Source organism: Candida orthopsilosis (assembly GCF_000315875.1).
Source record: "Candida orthopsilosis Co 90-125, chromosome 2 draft sequence".
Classification (NCBI taxonomy): domain Eukaryota; kingdom Fungi; phylum Ascomycota; class Pichiomycetes; order Serinales; family Debaryomycetaceae; genus Lodderomyces; species Lodderomyces orthopsilosis.
The window spans coordinates 806,800-826,015 of NC_018295.1; the positions used below are offsets into that span (position 1 = coordinate 806,800).

At 37.5% G+C, this 19,216-nt stretch overlaps 10 protein-coding genes across 10 annotated transcripts; 4 read left to right on the forward strand and 6 right to left on the reverse strand. All coding sequences in view use genetic code 12, as the record gives it.

Moving 5' to 3' along the window:
- Positions 1-55: 55 nt before the first annotated feature.
- Positions 56-2,218, reverse strand: CORT_0B03700 (hypothetical protein; the record flags this gene model as incomplete). The annotated part of the gene is made up of 1 exon (XM_003867467.1): positions 56-2,218. The coding sequence occupies one exon, from the start codon at positions 2,216-2,218 to the stop codon at positions 56-58; it is 2,163 nt and encodes a 720-aa protein (XP_003867515.1).
- Positions 2,219-3,397: 1,179 nt separating this feature from the next.
- Positions 3,398-5,560, reverse strand: CORT_0B03710 (Faa21 acyl CoA synthetase; the record flags this gene model as incomplete). The annotated part of the gene is made up of 1 exon (XM_003867468.1): positions 3,398-5,560. One exon carries the CDS (start codon positions 5,558-5,560, stop codon positions 3,398-3,400), a length of 2,163 nt encoding a protein of 720 aa, XP_003867516.1.
- A 1,139-nt stretch (positions 5,561-6,699) lies between these two features.
- Positions 6,700-8,286, reverse strand: CORT_0B03720 (Aip2 protein; the record flags this gene model as incomplete). The annotated part of the gene is made up of 1 exon (XM_003867469.1): positions 6,700-8,286. One exon carries the CDS (start codon positions 8,284-8,286, stop codon positions 6,700-6,702), a length of 1,587 nt encoding a protein of 528 aa, XP_003867517.1.
- Positions 8,287-9,080: 794 nt separating this feature from the next.
- Positions 9,081-10,466, forward strand: CORT_0B03730 (Ecm14 protein; the record flags this gene model as incomplete). The annotated part of the gene is made up of 1 exon (XM_003867470.1): positions 9,081-10,466. One exon carries the CDS (start codon positions 9,081-9,083, stop codon positions 10,464-10,466), a length of 1,386 nt encoding a protein of 461 aa, XP_003867518.1.
- Positions 10,467-11,379: 913 nt separating this feature from the next.
- Positions 11,380-11,926, forward strand: CORT_0B03740 (Dtd2 protein; the record flags this gene model as incomplete). The annotated part of the gene is made up of 2 exons (XM_003867471.1): positions 11,380-11,444; positions 11,500-11,926. 2 exons carry the CDS (start codon positions 11,380-11,382, stop codon positions 11,924-11,926), a joined length of 492 nt encoding a protein of 163 aa, XP_003867519.1.
- Positions 11,927-13,441: 1,515 nt separating this feature from the next.
- CORT_0B03750 (hypothetical protein) lies at positions 13,442-13,570 on the forward strand (the record flags this gene model as incomplete). The annotated part of the gene is made up of 1 exon (XM_003867472.1): positions 13,442-13,570. The coding sequence occupies one exon, from the start codon at positions 13,442-13,444 to the stop codon at positions 13,568-13,570; it is 129 nt and encodes a 42-aa protein (XP_003867520.1).
- A 161-nt stretch (positions 13,571-13,731) lies between these two features.
- Positions 13,732-15,186, reverse strand: CORT_0B03760 (hypothetical protein; the record flags this gene model as incomplete). The annotated part of the gene is made up of 1 exon (XM_003867473.1): positions 13,732-15,186. One exon carries the CDS (start codon positions 15,184-15,186, stop codon positions 13,732-13,734), a length of 1,455 nt encoding a protein of 484 aa, XP_003867521.1.
- A 1,869-nt stretch (positions 15,187-17,055) lies between these two features.
- Positions 17,056-17,643, forward strand: CORT_0B03770 (NADH-ubiquinone oxidoreductase subunit; the record flags this gene model as incomplete). Its single annotated transcript, XM_003867474.1, has 1 exon — positions 17,056-17,643. One exon carries the CDS (start codon positions 17,056-17,058, stop codon positions 17,641-17,643), a length of 588 nt encoding a protein of 195 aa, XP_003867522.1.
- Positions 17,644-17,670: 27 nt separating this feature from the next.
- CORT_0B03780 (hypothetical protein) lies at positions 17,671-18,219 on the reverse strand (the record flags this gene model as incomplete). Its single annotated transcript, XM_003867475.1, has 1 exon — positions 17,671-18,219. The coding sequence occupies one exon, from the start codon at positions 18,217-18,219 to the stop codon at positions 17,671-17,673; it is 549 nt and encodes a 182-aa protein (XP_003867523.1).
- A 261-nt stretch (positions 18,220-18,480) lies between these two features.
- Positions 18,481-18,903, reverse strand: CORT_0B03790 (hypothetical protein; the record flags this gene model as incomplete). Its single annotated transcript, XM_003867476.1, has 1 exon — positions 18,481-18,903. One exon carries the CDS (start codon positions 18,901-18,903, stop codon positions 18,481-18,483), a length of 423 nt encoding a protein of 140 aa, XP_003867524.1.
- Between the last annotated feature and the right edge of the window lie 313 nt (positions 18,904-19,216).

Below are 19,216 nucleotides of genomic sequence, written 5' to 3' on the forward strand. Positions count from 1 at the left end.
AGAATCAAGCAATACCTTTCAAGTCAAAGATGTACAATTTATCTTGCTTTACCAATTACAATTTTTCATTCCTTAAAATTGATCCTTCTTGATACATTTTAGCCAAATTTTCTTGAAAGAATTTAGTACAAATAGGTCTTCTGATCTTTTGTGTTGGTGTGATAACCTCTCTCTCCACAGTCAATGGATCAAAATATATCTCCACATTGTGTAACCTCTCAAATCCTTGTAACTGCCCCTTAACAGCAGCATTGAGGTCCAAAAGGAATGTTTTCTTATTGCTCGGAGCACTCAAGAAACGGAGCATATCATTCTTATCACTGATTTCATCATTGAACCTGGTTTTCAAGTAGCCTCCAATTGTTGCTGGATCCAATCCAACTATACCGACAAGATACGATTCGAGCGAGTTTCCGTGAACAAATATTTGCTGTATATGTGGGTTTGCTGCCAAATACGTGTTTTCAATCTTTTCTGGCGTAACAAATTCTCCTTGTGCCAACTTGAAAAAGTTCTTTACACGATCAATTACGTAAATTTGATTGTTGCGTGTAGTGTCAATTCTAGCAACATCTCCGGTGCAGAACCAGCCATCCTTGTCAAATGCTTCAGCCGTGGCTTCCGGATTCTTGTAGTACTCCTTAAAAATTTGTGGTCCTCTTAATAATAATTCTCCCCTTGGACCACCTTCATCTTTTGAAGTGTAGTTCATTTCTGGTATATCCTTCAATCTACACTCAGCAGTTATTCCAATGGCACCGATGGAGCCAGGGTTATGGTCAAATTGCTTACTACTTACAAACCCTGCAAAAGACTCAGTTGATCCGTAACCATTAGTTATTCCCACATTCAAAGCTGCTTTCACAAATCTGATAGTCTCTGGACTAACTGGAGATGAACCTGTGGACATGACTGTAACACTACCTAATCCCATTTTCTTTCTCAAGGCATTGAGCAACACATCATAAAACAAATGATTAGCATTACTGTCTGTCTCGGTTGCTTGTGCTTGGAGTCTCATCTTTTCGTTGATGGCCTTAGTGTAAAGATATTTAACCACTGGCTTTGCATTGTTGTTTATAGTATTTGCTTTGATACCAGCCTCTAACTTTGACAAAATTCGAGGAACTGTTGCAAGAGAAGTCGGTTGTAATTCCTTCACATCATCAAGCATTGTCAAAGGTGATTTCCCTTGTGGGAACCCAATTTCTGCTCCGACACTCAATGCAAACTGAATATTGGCCCTTTCATAAATATGTGCCATTGGCAAAAACGAATACAACCTTGTGGCTCCGGGATTGAAACTTCTTCCATATCTGAAAACTAAGCCTGAGACTGCATTTTCATGAGTCAATACAACTCCCTTTGGATTTGCTCCCGTGGTTCCAGAGGTGAACGAGATTGTGAATTTGGTGTCTGGAGTTGGGGGGATGGGTGCCAATGGATTGGCTTCTCCAAGCTTTTCAACATGCTCGTAATCAAACAATGCAATTTGATTTGCAGCAGCAAGACTCTTCAAGCGAGCATCTTCTGGACCATCCAACTTATCCATAGAAATAATCACAATCAAATTGACCAACTCCAGACTTTCTTTCTTCAACTCAATCAAATTAGCAATTTTTTCCTTAGAGCACAACACAATAGGTGATTCAGTTATCTTTAAGATGTATTTACTTGTATTTGGACCTAAAGTGTCATACAATGCTGTGTTGGTGATGGAGTAGGCAATTGATGTCAAGTCCGCTAATGCCCACTCTGGTCGGTTGTGACTGAATATGGTCAAGATGAATGAGTCCCCTTTTCTTGTTGGGTCATAGCTCAAATTTTGATGAACGTCACTGTTTGTTCTAAAAGGATTATTCTCCAACACAAAGAATATACCTGAGCCCAAATGGTTTCTTCTCTGCTTGATGGTGTGATAATCCTGCCATTGATATTTGCCAAATGTCCCGTCAGGTAACTTTTCTCTAGTTCCAAATGCGTTTTGATTTTCACTAAACTTGTAACCAAACTCAAACAATGCGTACAAAGTGTCTAAAGATGGATGCAATTTGGTGATTAACTGGTCAGGACTGTATTTATTTCTGTAAACTGGTGAATGGCCTTTTTCCTCTGAATTGGAAAGAGCAACTGCCTTATCTACTAATCTGGAATCGAGAGGCAACTTTTCTTTGAGCATTTCAAAGATACGCTCAGGCGTCTCTTGAATCAATGACATGATTTGGGTGATGGCTAGCAGGGTGTGGATGAAAATTGAAATTTTTGAAGTAAGATCCTGACAAGTAAGGGCAGATTGCAGTCAATTTATAGTTGTAAATTGGCGTCTTTTCATTCAGTAACCCCTCAATTCAAACAAACTTAAAGTGTGTCCCCAACAATTAGAGTTTTGAACCGATGTTACTAAAATGAAAACTTCCATTATTATTATTGTACGTCGTTAATATTTTCACAAGTAAATGGTTTTCATATTCATGTGGCTTCACTCAATTTACTCTCTATACATATGATTCTCTAACACAGTCTAATTGATTTAATTGACTATGATTGTGCCTTCAGTTCTTTATGGTTTTTGTGTATTATTCACACTACAAAGTTTGAAATAATTTTGCGGGGTTACAAATTTTCGATTTCGGTTTTAAAGATACACCAAAACTTAGACGTCAAAGACGATGGGCAGAGTCATATTTACTAAAGTGTACATTTTAAAGAGTCGTGAGCCCAAGTGGTGGAACTACTGGATGGTTCAACTACAGCCTTATTTAGTAGAGTAGTCAAAGTGCAAGCAATAACTCGTCATCACTAATAAACCCGATTGGAGCTTATCGCCGGTTTGTGATGCCAACCACAAACCACAAACCACAAAACAATCAACTTAACTTAGATGAAATGGGTAATAAGTATGGACAATTGATACCAAAAACGTGAGTAAGAACCCTTATCATCAACACTTTAAGCAAGTAGCTGTTCATACAAGTTATATTTTTTGACATCTATTAATAGGGCTATGAGAAGTGAACATTATTAAGCTATTGTTAACTCTTCTTACTGCCATTGCTTTCTTTCTGTATAAAGGGAAGTTAGTAACAACTTTTATAATTGAAGTACATCATGTGGGGAGGAAAAGCGTTTCATCGATTATCTACGCAACTACTATTTTTAGCCTGTATGTCCCTATGAGAGGGGTAAAAGTAATATACAGGACCTAATTTATTTGTGAGAAATTGCGCGTATATAAGTCTGTCGAAGCGCCTTTTGAAATCAACTACGTCGAAGGACAACTTTAGCGGTTATATTACCAAATACACCAAAATGCTCACAACATGACGAATTAGTCAAGGTCAACAACTACAATCATGACTTAAAAGTTTAATTTACATTATTTCAAAATATACAAAATCTATAATTTATCATTTCTGATAAGTGAGCCTTCTTCGTACAATTTATCCAAAGTATCTTTAAAATATTTGGTACAAATTGGTCTCTTGATCTTCATAGTTGGTGTGATCAAGTTCTTCTCCACTGACAATGGCTCAACATCAACTTCAATATTGTGCAATTTCTCAAATCCTTGTAGCTTGTTACCGAGTGATGCATTCATATCAACCAACAATTCACGCTTACGCTTTGGATCTTGAAAGAATCTAACCAAATCAGCAGCATCAGTAATGGTTTCACCATGTCTTTGCTTGATGTACTGAGTGATGGACGCAGGGTCCACTCCCACAACACCAACCAAGTGAGTTCTCAAAGAATCACCATGAACAAACAATTGAGCAATGTATGGGAAACAACTCAAATAAGTGTTTTCGATTCTCTCTGGAGTAACATATTCACCTTGAGCCAATTTGAAAAAGTTCTTAACTCTATCAATGATATAAGTGCGTCCAGTTTTTGAGTCAATACGGGCGACATCACCAGTGTAGAACCAGCCGTCTTCATCAAAGGATTTAGCAGTTTCCTCTGGATTCTTATAATATTCAAGGAAAATTTGGGGTCCACGAACCAATAACTCACCTCTTGGACCGCCTTCATCCTTAGAAGTGTATCCCATTGCTGGCAAGTCCCTTGTTTTACACTCGGTAGTGACGGAAATAGGACCACACGAGCTGGCATCAGTTTCGAAAGTAGAACTGGCCATAACACCTGCGAAAGTTTCACTCATACCATAACCTTGACCAACCCCAGTATTCAAAGAAGCCTTCAAAAACTTGAGAGTCTCTGGACTGATTGGAGCAGATCCAGACATAATAATTTTAAGGTTCTTCATTCCCAACTTCTTACGCAACAAACCCAACACTCTGTCGTATAATAAATGGGAAGGGTTTGTGTTTTCATTAGCAGGGTTAGATTGCAATGCCAATTTGGTATTGATAGCTTTAGTGAATAAACTCTTCAAAATTGGCTTTTCATCATTGTTGATTGTTTGTGCCTTGATACCAGCCTCTAACTTGGTCAAAACTCTTGGTACCAATGCCAAATAGTCTGGTTCCAAGACTTGAATATCTTCCAATAAGGTCAATGGCGAAGGACCTTGTGGGAATCCAATAGCAGCACCGTAAGTCAAAGCAAAATGGATACCTTGCCTTTCATAAATATGGGCTAATGGTAGAAAGGAGTAAAAGACGGCATCGGCTCTTGGTAATGTGATCCCAGAGTAGACAAATGTAATACCAGCAACTGCAGTTTCGTGGGTCAAAAGAACACCCTTTGGATTTGCACCAGTGGTACCAGAAGTGAATGTAATACTAAACTTAGTTTCTGGTTTTGGAGGAATTGGGGCCAATGGATTAATTTCACCTAGTTTCTCAACTTGTTTGTAGTCAAACAAGGAGATGTTGTGATCATGGCAATAATTTTTCAAAACAGCATCTTCAGTGGTTAAGTCATCCATAGACACAAGACAAATCAAGTTGCTCAACTCTTCTGGATTTTGTTCCTTCAATTCAACCAAGCTTTTGACCTTGTCCTTGGAACACAAAATAATTGGACATTCAGTGAGGTTTAAAATGTATTTACTGGTGTCAGGACCTAAGGTATCATACAATGCAGTGTTTGTGATTGAGTAGGCAGTTGAAGTCACATCAGCAAGCACCCATTCAGGTCTATTGTGAGCGAAAATTGTTAAAACAAAGGAATCATCGCTCAATGGGTCATACTTCAACTTCTTGTGTGCTTCACTGTCGGTCTTGTAAGGATTATTTTGTAAAACAAAGAATATACCAGAACCCAAATTATTTCTTCTTTGTTGGACGGTTTTGTAATCTTGCCAAACGTATTCACCAAACGAACCGTCAGCTTTTTTAACTCTGTGACCAAGAGCACGCTTGTGGCCGTTATTTGCAACTGAAAGTTCAAATGTGTCATGCAAGGTGGTGATTCCAGGATAAGGGACAGTTTTCAATTCTTTCTGGGAGTAGGCGTTTCTGTAAATTGGTGAAAACCCTGGCACTTCTGAATTTGGAAGTGGAAGTGCTCTACTAGTCACACTTTGGTCGAGAGGGAAACTCTCTGTGATGGTTTTCCAGATATGTTCTGGTTTTTCGTTGAATAATGATGCCATAATAACCAGGGAATATAGAATGAAGTTCTATTTGAATATGTTCTTTGGAAAAAGAATTAAGCTTTCTGCCTCTTTGCAAATATATTATAACAAGAATATCTGAAACGTGAGACTGAATATTTTATAGGATATAATGGCAAAGCGATTTGTTATAAATACTCTTTTGTCATGATGCGTAAGCATCCTCCACACGACCTTTTTGGTTTTTTGTGGAGAAAGTTTATCTTCCTCGGCAAGAAAATGACTTGAGCTCGTAACCGACGATTTTTTTTTAACAGTTTTCTAATGTTATATAAACAATAGCTATTATTATTAAGAGATATGCAGAACTAAAATGGAATTAGTCCGAGAGTCTAAAGTTTGGTGTAAGCTTTGTATGCAGTATATATACATATATATATATACAATTGTGGTTCCCTATATATCCGCACTCATCGGCAAAGTTAGGGAGAGAAATATTACTAGGAGGATGTTCTCCCCCCAGCTTTTTTTTAACCTTTTGAAATCCCTACAGCCCTGAAATCGATGTTTGGAACCGCATAAAAAGGATAGCTTGGTACTGGTTTAGAAACTAATGTGCAAAGGAAAAACCAACATCATCGGTGAATGGAGCGAGAGCGGAAATACACTACAATTTATCTCCATCATTCATCTATATGATTAAACGTAACCCCTCATCATTACATCTTGACTCTTTGATTTAAATACATTTGAAGAAACGTTTTGAGTTATTTTGGTCGGTAGAAATTTGGTGTTTTTTTTTCTTTGCGTATATGAGAACACCCGAATAACATCCGAAATCCGAGCTTCCATGCTGCAGAACAGAAATAGTTATGAATCTGCGGCAAGTTGCTGATAGACACCCTTCACCAATGTAGAGGTGGACAGCTTCACAACAACCTATGAATCATCTAGTGAACTTTATAGCTTGGGTTTTCACGAAGAATACGACGCATTGCAACGTTTGCAATTTTGTGCAATTTGACCCCGCAAATGCTTTATCCTAGACTTGTAGGAGGAATGCAATAGGATATAAGGGTAGATCTTAAACCGTTATTTTATCAATAAAGGCAGCACTACTAATACCACGTATAACGATAATGTAATATGAGAACTTGTCTAACTAATTATAAATATACCTATATATACTTGTATGGATTCATGATTCCTGCTGGGTCATAGTGCTGCTTGATTTGCTTTAACAACGCAACCTCAGTTGGGTTTTTGGAGTATCCAATGTAATTCTTCTTTTGGAAACCTAAACCGTGTTCAGCTGAAATTGAACCCTTCTTTGAAGAAACCCATTCGTAAACAAAGGGTTCCAATACTGACTCTACTTCAGGTGTGTACTTACGAACACATACATTAAGATGCAAGTTTCCATCACCAATGTGCCCATACCCTACCGCGGAAACAACTGGTTTGGCAGCGTCTTCAAAATCAACCAAGTTGGCTTCGGCCAATTTTTCGTTAGCTGCTTCAACCAAACCGTACAAGTCCTTTAGTGGGATTGAAACATCGTACTTGTAGACACCTCCATTCAGTGCACTTGCCTCTGGGAGACTTTCTCTCCATGTCCATAAACTTTGCACTTGTGACTCATCTTGAGCAACAATTCCGTCTTCAACCAATCCATTCTCCATTGCGTTTCCCAAAAAGTTTTCTAATTTCTCGTCATCGTGATCTTTGTTGGATCCGGATGTTTCTATCAAGACATAAAATGGATATTCACCGCTTTCAATTGGGTGATCGAGACCCAAATGTTGTTTGGTCAATTGTTGCGACTTTAAATCCATAAATTCAAATGCAGACAAGATTTCACCCAACTCCTTTCTCGATTCAACAAATACCTTTTGAACCGTCTCATAGTCCTTGACAGCAAGGAATGCAACATTTGTAGCCTGTGGTCTTGCAGGACAAAGAATGGAGACACCAGTGATGACACCCAATGTACCTTCAGAACCAATGAATAATTGCTTCAAATCGTATCCAGTATTGTCCTTGCGCAAGGAGTGCATGGAATCGTAGATGGTACCATCTGGCAATACCACCTCTAGTCCCAACACACTACCGTGTAAAGATCCATATCTCAACAATCTCAACCCACCAGCATTACATGCAATGTTACCACCAATTTCGCATGAACCCTTGGCACCTAAATCTAATGGAAAGATGTATCCCTGTTCCAGTAAATATTGATCTGCGTTTTCCAAAATAACACCAGCATCGACTTTCAAGATACCACTGACTGGATCGAAAGATCTAATCTTGTTCAATGAAGATAAGGAGACGATAATCTCGTCAAAGATTGGGTTTGATCCACCCACTAACCCAGTGTTTCCACCTTGGGGTACGATTGCTAAATTTTTCTCATTGCAGTACTTCAATATGTCAGCAACCTGCTGAGTAGTCTTTGGTTTAAGAAGTAAGTTTGATTGTCCACGATACTTTCTCATCCAATCCTCATTGTAGAATAATAAATCATCGGCATCGGTGACAATACCATTTTCAGGTAAGATGGATTTGAAATAATCCAAGTCTGAGGCATCGAGCTTCTTGTATTTTGGATCTCGTTGGACCTTGGAGAAGTATGTGTCGGCGGTAAATGGAACTGACTTGACAGTTGAGTAACGAGCAATAGGCGTAGATGAACGGAATGTATTTGCAGCAGGTCTCAATCTTCTTAATAGAAGGGTAGCTGAAGTATTTATCAATCTCCTCTGCATTGTGGTGTTGTTGGGTTGGCTTGGTTAGTGAAAGGGCCCTTCTTTGATGATAGCACGAGTCAAAAGTTGCGTAATTTTTCAAAAATCAATAAAATTTTGTCGTTCTATGCAGGTCCGTAATTATTCATTTTCAAATGGGTGCAAACTTGTAGCCTTCTCGAAGCTGATTAATTAAAGCGTAAATCAGGTGGAAGATTCATAGCAATAATAGGGCCCTAGATGGATTACTGTCTCATTCAATTTGAATTTAAAGGTGAAGATTTTCATGTATGATTGAGGATCTGATGGAACAACCTCCACCGTTTTGAAGAACCACTCCAGCCGGAACTTCCAGTACATATTTCATCCTCATAACCACAATCCAGGTTGCTAGGACACCGAGGAGAGTTCCCATATGTAGGGAAACTACACATTTGATCCACAAATCTCAAAAAGCTTCCGAAAGTAAAGCCATAGAATGCAATTAATGCTAGCAAGTTTGTTGCACTCAACACAATTAGAACAATTTAACTGCGAAATCTGTTTATCCTCATCTACGTCTGCAAGCTGATCTCAGCTCCACTGTTGATCTTTGCTGTTTTTCTTGTCCAGCAAGGTAAAGACAAATCTTATCTAAATTGGAGAAGGAAAAAATATTATCATCAATTAGCATTTGAAAATTAAAGAGGAGAACGCAATCTCCTTTCTTTATATTCAATCAACTTGACCTCAATCGACATAGCTTTGTTGTCCCATAGTTGTTTAATTGCCACAGAAGCACTTTACTGTCACACTTCAGAACACTTTTGATCGAGATGAAGTTTTTGTTAGCACTGTTCCTTCTACTAGAAATAGTTTGGTCTTTCCAATTTCCATTTACCTTACCAGATGTATTCAGTGCACGGCTGCATCAACATACCCACTACTCAAAGTTAGATCCGAAGGATCGCCCCATTGATTTGCTACAATATAAAGATGATGTGGTTATCAGGGTTTCTTACGCCAACTCCCCCTCCTTAAAAGAATTTCTCGCCAAAAAGGACGTCCAATTCAAGAAATGGGAAAAGAACAACATTCAACAAACAATTGATATCCAAATCAAAGAGGAAGAGCTTGTGGAATTGATCGAAAAGTTTCCCTCTTTGGACTACCACACAATTATTGAGGATTTACCCCAACGTATCTATGAGACTTTCCCATTGCATGGGCAGCAGATTGTCACACAAGATGAGGACTTTCACACACAATCAGAGTTGTTCTTTAGGGAATACCGTGATTTAACTACAATTGACTCCTGGTTGAACTTGTTGCAGTCTACTTACCCTGATGTTGTTAAACTTGAGGAAATTGGAGAAAGTTTTGAGCACAGAAAGCTCAATGTTGTTCACTTTTCAGCACCAAATGACGATGTGGAGCACAATGATAAAAAAACTATTGTAATTACTGGTGGCGTTCACGCTCGTGAATGGATCTCAGTATCTAGTACCTTGTACTTGATATATCAATTGATTAAACTTTACAGCACATGGCCCAATTCAAAAATTTTAACCCAATTGGACTTTTTATTTATTCCGGTAACTAATCCGGATGGATATGAGTATACTTGGACAACTGACAGATTGTGGCGTAAAAACCGTCAAGAAACGCCTATTCCAAAATGTTTTGGTATCGATATTGACCACTCTTATGATTACCATTGGACTAAATCATCCGATTGGGCTTGTGGTGAAGAATACAGTGGGGAGTTTCCCTTTGAAGCATTTGAGTCTCGCTTGTGGGATGCATATTTGAACAATACTAATAAGGACCATAGTATTTATGGATATATCGATTTACATTCATATTCACAAGAGATCTTGTACCCCTATGCATATTCGTGCAATCAGCAGCCAAGAGATGAGGAGAATTTGATTGAATTGGCTTGGGGTATTGCCAAATCAATAAGAATGAAACTGGGAACTAATTACAATGTGTTACCTGCATGTATTGACAAGGATTCAGATTTATTGCCTGATTTGGGGTCAGGTTCTGGATTGGACTACATGTACCATAATCGTGCATTTTGGGCATATCAGTTTAAATTGCGTGATACTGGTGGTCATGGTTTCTTGTTACCTGCTAAATACATTGAACCAGTTGGTGATGAAATTGTTTCCGCTATTTTGTACTTTTGTAAATTTATACTTAGTGATGATCGATAAATGAGCGTTAATTGGAGTAAAATGGAGATAAAATAATTTTCTTTGTATTTCAATATAAAGCTATACTAGTAAGCGACGATGGATTTAGAAATACCGGCAATCAGTAAAGAAATGAGAACACGTCGTCGGAAATCTGGCTTTGAATGGGCCGAATTTGGCGAACTATAGATATTGAGTTGTCTTTTGAAACAGCGGGGGACTAGCAATGCTTGCTACTTTTGAGATGAAGAGGCGTGTTAACTATGGCTTTTGAAACATCCAACCTTTTTAATCATCGTGTTAAGTTTCAACTCGAAGCTTTTGTTAGAAATTATTACAATCTAAAACCGACTCCAATTTATTATAAATATCTGGTGATTTTTCTATAAAGTCAGCTTTCAATCTCTTTCTACATCAAACAAGACAAATAACTAACAAATAATGGCTGCTCAACAAGCTGATAACAACGCTAAACTACCACTGTTAAAAAAGATTCTGCAAAGGACAACTGGGTCAGAAAATTTACTGGTGTACTAGTTGGATCTATATGCATAATTGTTTAAATGATGCTAACAGATAACACTAACTACATCTGGTCTTGCTAGCGTTTTCGTTCGCTTTCATTTTCTTCAGCGCTGCTATTACTTTAATTAAGAGTGTATGAGTCTATATTGAATACACCATATCGCCTTAAATATGGAGTTGTGTAGATTATAATACATGTTTGTATATCTTACAATCGTTGATTTTGATGTAGACTTGATAATGATCTCTATTCTCTGCCCATTTATAAAGTTGTGCTAGAGCGCATTGATGTTATTCCGACATTCAACCAAGAAAAAAAAAATCGGTCCCCCACATCAAGGTATTTAACAGCAGCGAAACTTTTCATTCGACGTAATCTCACCGTCAAAGGACACTCCAATAAACAAGGATGAGAGTTGTTGTACAGAAAGTCAAAAATGCCTCTGTCGCAGTTGACGAGAAAGTAATATCATCGTATGTAAAATATCAATGTTGGCTCAAGTGTCCATGTACTTACTCAATTTACTAGAATTGGCAAGGGTCTCATGGTCTTGGTTGGTATTTCAACATCAGATACCAAGGATGACATATTAAAATTAAGCAAGAAACTCCTTTCCTTGCGCATATTTGAAGACATGACACAGCCGGCGGAGACAGCCACCAAATGGTATGGAAAACCATGGAGCAAGTCTATCGTTGATATTCAAGGAGAGATTTTATCAGTTTCTCAATTCACGTTGTACGGAACAATCAAAAAAGGAACAAAACCTGATTTCCATAAAGCAGCCAAAGGGGACGGTGCAAAAGAGTTATACGAGATGTTGTTGGATGAATTGAGGAAAGGATTGGGTCAAGAAAAGGTTAAAGATGGGGAATTTGGGGCAATGATGGATGTAGCATTGGTAAATGATGGACCAGTTACAATTGTTTGGGATACACAGGAAAACACATTATAGATAATAGATGATCATATACAATACAGGGGATGATCCCCTATTGGAAATGTGGCACGTGCAATCCACATTTCATGTTTGGAAAATATCGCCCCTACATCTCAACCGAGGTGACACACTCCAAAGAACATACCGTTTCTCAAAAAGAGACTATGCTACTTTGGTGGGGAATTTTTCCACTTACTCTGTAAATAATTTATAATAGAATCACTACAATTTTCATTTGGTAAAAAGTTCATATATTGGGGTCCCTATAAAAGACTATAGAATAACCATGTTCAACGTAGAAAGAAAAGAAGTAAAATTGCTAAGCAGCATCGTCATTCTAAGAAAGCATCATTATAAAAGTAGTGCACATAGAACCAACGAATCCCCCCAGGAACTGTAGCAACCCAGTTGTCCTTTCCAGCATTTTTCTTGTTAGCAGACGAAGCAGTGTTAGCATTGTTATTGGTTTGTTGAACAGCCATTATCAGTTATGTATTTGTTATGCGATGTGGAAAAAAGTTGAATGAAGAGGAATGGGTGATGATATCCCCCCTCCTCTATGTGCTTTGTGAGAGTCTACTGAGTTGTAACTTAGTTCATTGAGTAAAGTGTGAATGCTGCTTTTTACTCTTCCTTTTCATTTTGAACCATACGACTTACAACTCATGTAAATGAATCTAATGCTACAAACTTTATGGTTCTACCACATCAATGCTATTCTTGAATAAATTATAAGATTGAAAACCTAAATTTCATAGTGAAGCAAAACATTAACATGCTTAAAGTAAATTAAAGTTCTGAGACGACATCTAGTGACGCAACGTGTGTTCAAAAACGGACTGAAATCAGTTGCATGAGTTTTAAGGTTTTCTTTTTTGCAACAATTATTGACTATTTTTTTACTTAATTGGGTCACCACAATGGGTGCAAAACGAAAGAAAGACGAGATCCAACTTTTGGGCTTTCTGCATTAATAAGCTTGAGACAAGCGGATAGATCTTGAAAATTTTTACATTTTCAAGCTTGGCGTTTGAGGTGAAAGCTCGTGTTCATTATCACATCATATTGTTTTAGGAGACATGTTGCAAAGCATTTCAGCCTGTTTCACAATGTCAGGTTGAAACTCAGCATTGGGGTTTCAAGTACCTTATTTACCATTGTATTAAATCGAGCGGGGAATTTCAATCAAGAAATGAATCTAAATATTTCACATTCGATGAAATTGCAGCAGCTTAAAGAAGTAACTTCCACTAACAATTTACTTTACAAGAGGGGCCTTGAAACCGTTACAGAGGCACCACATATATCCCACATGCGTGTTTGAGTTTGTTTCAAAAACCGTATATTCTAGATTAGAGAAAGAATGTACAACTCTGCAACCCCAATTCTTACCTCTTGAATCAATTTCCAACATGCTCGAGTAAAGCTTGGAAATAATATAAAAGGAGAGGAAAACCACCACAACCAGATCACATTTCACTCTCTTTTCGTCATCAAACAATTGACTAACTAACCAACTAACAATTTCCAATGGCTGCTCAACAAACTAACAACAATGCTAACACTGCTTCGTCTGCTAACAAGAAAAATGCTGGAAAAGATAACTGGGTCGCAACTGTTCCTGGGGGATTCGTAGGATCTATGTGCGCCATTGTCTAAGGTGTATTATCAATTCAATCGTTGCCTTTTCTTGAAATGTTTTTGTTGATCCCTTGAATATGAAGGTTGTATAGGATCTAATATATGCCCTTTTACTACGAATAATAAGCTGTGCCTATCGCTTCCATTTTTATTATTATTACATTATCTAACTCTAGTCATTATAAACCATTACTTACGCACGAAAATGGTGAACCGTATAAACTTGCTTCGTAAGACCATATGATGCTTTGAATAGTAGCATATAAACCGGGACCTAAAATGTAAAATCCCAAAGCGAATATTATTACATTCAACACATATTCCACTTTTTGTACCAAGTTGGATCTAGTAAACAATTCAACCATACTGATACGTGCACCTTCTTGTTTGTAATAATACAATTTTCTCAACTTGAAATAAGCCAATGCCCAAAAGATGAATCCAAAAAAGCAATCAAATAACGATGACATCAAACTCAATAAATCACTGAAAAATGGAATAACTTCAGCGATGACAAAGGCAATGATCCACAAGCCACCATTAAGAGCAGTCCAAACACCCCATCCCAACAAGGTGTTTTCATTTCTGTGTACACTGCCCTTGTTAAAGATCTCTTGGAACAAAAATTGGGAAGACACATTACTGTACAATGAACCAAGGAACAAAACTGTTGGCAATGCAAAACTGAATGAAATTTTTTTGAAATTACCAACTAACGAACCAAATGCAGGTGCAATCATGTAAGCGTTTCCAACGTAAACGTAAATAATGGAACCAGCCAAGGCGAAAGTGACCAATTCACAAATTGTAACCACAACCAAGGCTTTACGGAAATCTCTTGGCTGTTTCATCTGAGAAATAAATGAAGGGTAGGTAATTTGTCCAACAAATGTATAGACAATATTCAAAACAGCTGACATGATGTTGACATACTTCTCACCCTTCTGTGGCCATGCATGCCATACCACTGGAGTTGAAGGATCGTATCCATTTGGATGACTCTGCACACCAGCAAAGATCATTGCCAAGATGACGGCAATAAACATAGTAATGGCTGAAAAATAACCAACTCCTGATAAATGACTGAATGTTCTTGGTAAAGAAAGCAAGAAACAGATGATTGCGGTGACAACACCAAACACAATTGAACAGATGGTAGTGTTGTCACTAATAGTATTCCAGTACTTAGCACCCACCAATACATGCAATGCTTGGATTAAGGTATTATTGAGCAAAAATGCAATTGCAGTGGCATACCAAACCCATCTCTTTCCAAAAATCAAATGTTGTCCAATATCACAAACATTGGTTAAATGGGGATAGGCAGCACAATAATCACTTATGATCAACCCAGTATATAAACACAACAACGAAACAATGACGGTAACAATCAATCCCAATCCCAATCCCAAAACAGAATATGACCAAGGAAACGACATAATAGCAAGACAAATGTACTCACTGAATAAGAGCCCAGCAGTCTTTTGCCATGAACAATTACGATAATTTATGGAATGTTCACTCTCTTCTTCAATTTGCTTCTTCAAGAAGGCATCTGGGTCAAACGATGAGATATCAGAATTCTCCTCTACTTCCGTTTTGGAGTGGGAGGACTCTTTAGGGGATAAGGACATCTTGGCTCTGTAGTGGAGTAGTTCAATGAGTTATCAAATGTATTCTGTTGTATCTGATGTGGGGGTTGCAGTCTTTATATACCGATTAAAAATAAGATCTCTAACGTTTAAGCTCCATTGTGTCTCATCGCCTTTTGCCTTGAACGGAGGACAATCAAGATTGCCAAATTGACCAAGTTGTTCATATACTTTAAGGGACCATGCATGAAAAAAGAACAATAGAAGGGACGTAAAAAGACCTACATATAGCAAGTGAAACTGCATATTGACAAATATGGAAAAATGTTTTACTTATGGTTTTGGTTTTGTGTTTTAATTAAGAAAAGAAATTTCTTTTATTTCATTCACAGAGCGTTTCTTCCTTTTCATTTTCATATTCGGGGAATATTGGGTGACGATAAAACTATGAGACCACAACTTTGACTATTGCATTCTCAAGGGACTCGATGTATGTGTACCAGCTTAGCTAGTGCAGGGAAGCAAATACTCTTCGTGTGTGTTTCCAATATGCGAGATCTATATAGTTCTTTGATGAGATTTATGACTCTTCGCTACGTCACTGTGTTTCGGCGTTTAGATAAATTTGTCTAACTATATTTGTCTTAATTATGACGTGATTGACTTAAGTCCCCCCAGTGCCACACTTTTCACTCAGTTAAATGTTTAGAAATTTCTTTTCTTTTTTCTATTTATTTAATTTAATCGTGCATACTTATTTTATAACAAATTTCATCTTCTTTTACGGAGAAACACAACAGACAAGAAAAAACAGTTATGAGAAAGTAGCAATGCAACCCCAATGGGAATAGAGGTACGAATCTTACAACTAGAAGTCTAACGAAACTTTCTTTTTAGGTCCTTTCACTCAATCACTTTATTTCTTGGTGCTGTCACTATTTTTTGTCGGATAATCTTTTTGCGGAGGTCAAAAGACCCGAGATTGCTCTACGTAGATCCACCACAGAAGCTTTAGCTAGGTTTTCCTTGCTCTCCAGTTATCGTCTGAGAAAGTGGTGAAATTTCGACAAGTTAAAAGTATCGTACACAGTACATCACAATAAGGGACTGTGCATACTTCAGGCGAGACGGATAAGATATAACCCTTCTATTGTTCTTCTTGCCACTTAATTTATGGGATTCACATTCTATACTGTGGTGCTTTATGTCTGCCGTAAATCAATACATTTCCAGAAATAGAGATTCATGGTGAAATTTAGGTTTGTGTAGGATCTAACAATACAATTAATCTTTAATTTAAATATCAACTGTGGCTCACCACCCACCAATTGCGAATTTGAAATTTTGGTTTACGAATAATCGTACATAAATACAGTTTGGACGCCTCGATAGAGATCGGCAGACCGTTGATCAAACAATACGAAGAAAGCTTAGAAAGGGCGTGAGCTTTTCCATCTGCCCCATGCATCACTTTTAAACCCTGTAGTAAGACAACTCAACTTACTTTTACAGAGTACTGCAAAGTATAGTCTTGAAGATTTCAAGATATTTGCAAATATCTGCACCAAATTGTAGACAACCATGTCTTAAGTGAATACTTGTAACTTTATTATTGATGATATCCATAAGCCTCTTCTTAGGGTTATTCGGGTGCCAATTTAGTCTCTTGATCTGTGGCTCCTTTGCCTAGACAACAAATCACTTCTCCAATAACTAGCATTTTATCTATAGCAACTGGTAGCTCAGTTCATATTACTACTCGCAAAAATTTCATTGGTTGAAAAAAATCCCAAACCAATTGATCTTGTGCGCACTACCAATTTGAAAGGAAAAACATTTCTCAATTATCAAAAGTCGTTATTGGCTAGCTTTCAAAGTGTTTCATCTGTTCATATATTCACACACACAACCATGTCAGGAGGGCCAGTACCAGTATGGAAGAAATACACTAGTAGACCAAGAGGAATATGGGAGAAATTGAGAGAATTCTTGGTATTAGCTCCAAACAGGTCATCAGGAAATATGTTTGTTCCATTATATAGAAACCCACCACCAGGTTCAAGAATAGCAGAAGCTAAAGCTTACAAAGATCCAGTAACAATCCCAGCTGGTGACATAAAGGGAAATCCATATTTCAAACGAGATTTCAGAAGAAATTATCCCCAAGTACATGGTTTCAACCAAACTAAATTATCAGGATTATTGCAATTGGGTAATAGTGAGCATCCAAGAATATCCGTTGGTGAAAAGGGAACTAAAGAGTTGAGTACTTTCGAAGGAGGAAATGTAGTTAATTTGACTTCAACTTTGAGTAAATTGCCAGAAAATGTCATCAAGGGGGAAATATTGGGAAAACAAGGTGAACCTATTGTAGCACCAAGTTTAAATAAATTCAAATGGGAAATATTACCAGAGAGTGTTCATGGAATGTATACTGAGGAATATCCATGTCGTATATTCACTGATACAAAGGTTAAGACTGTTTCATCATCAGCTTGAGCATTTTAAATAGATAGGTTTACAATTTCAAGAATACATAATTGGTCTTATTGAAAACTGGGGGAATATTGCTGGTAGAGCATATAATCCAAACCAACATGATAAATACGCGATGGAAGAATCGTAGTCTTTGTAGTTTTGCTCTGATGTGAATTCCTTTTGACTTGATACATGGGTATGCAATGTGTCCAATGTCTCGCAAGGATGAATTTGAAACCAAGGTTGATTTAATAAATGATGGTCGGTGATTGATATTTCAACTACTTTATTCAATATTAACTTGGATGATTCTCTAAGGTTTTCACCAATTTCAACAATATCAAAATTAAGTCTCTCGTCGATATAGATCCTGAAGCAGAAGATTGGCACTTGATAAAAATTATCATAAGATATGGTGAATTCTAATCTTGCATTATTGCCAAAGGTTATGCACGCAAATAGGTAATTCTCGTCATTCACATGTTTCACATCAATAGCAACAACTTTAAACTTGATCATAGACTGGAGATTATCCAAAAGAACACCCTTGAATTGTCCGATAGCTGCATTGAACTCTTGATTGGTGAGGATATTCATTTCGTGTTTGTCATTGTGTTTGTCAAAAAGAGCTTACACCTCTTTGCGAATAAGCAGCAGATACTAGTGTGCACTCAATTTACTGTATTTGTACGAACAAATTGTTACTCTTTCTACATTGAAGGAAATCAAAAATGAATTCAACAAACGCCTATACACTTACTGTACAATTAAAACAAACTATCCTCCTATTCCCAACAGCCTCTCTTTATGACGTGTCCATCTTGCTACCTTAATCTCCAACAAGTATCAACAACTCACTTACTTGCTGTTCTCTTCTTTCGCCTTCCTTAACCCATCACTGGGTTTCGGTGTACTCTCATTTAAAAGTCCACTTTTACCATTGGCAAATATCTGAGCATTGCTAGCACTTATACTATTTCTCACTGACATTTCCTTCATTCTTTCAGCACTCGGATGTCTTGAAGGAATACCTTCACCAACTCCTCCACCCAACCCCGATAGATTCTTTAGAGCGCCGCCTTTTTGTTTTTGCATAGCATAATCTCCACTATCAAAATACTTCTTATCATGAAATTTAGAACTTAAAATTTGTTGTGTTGTTGGTAATTTACCATACATTTTATAAATCTTCAATTCTTGTGGTGATAATTTAGATAGATCAAGATGTTGGGTGTTTTCTGGTTCCGCCAAGGGGTCTCCTTCTGCATATTTCTCAGCCATATTTGCTAATTACAATTGGATATGTCTTGAGTATAAGCGGTGTGTGGATTCAATGAAACTGTAATCAGGGGAAAATGCACAGGCAGAGGCGTCGTAATTTGTCTTAGAAAGTCACTTACATAGCAAAATCAACTTAAGTATTGATGTATGGATGTGTGGGGATAAGGAAGGTGAGTTTGGTAGCGATCGATTCTACTACAATGGTTTCAAATGTTGCAACAAGCCAAAAAAGAGGCAGGGACGGTTTTTGGGAGGTGATGCGTTTGAAGAGTATCTGAGGTGGAAGCAACAGGTTTGCAGCATCCCCGGCTTA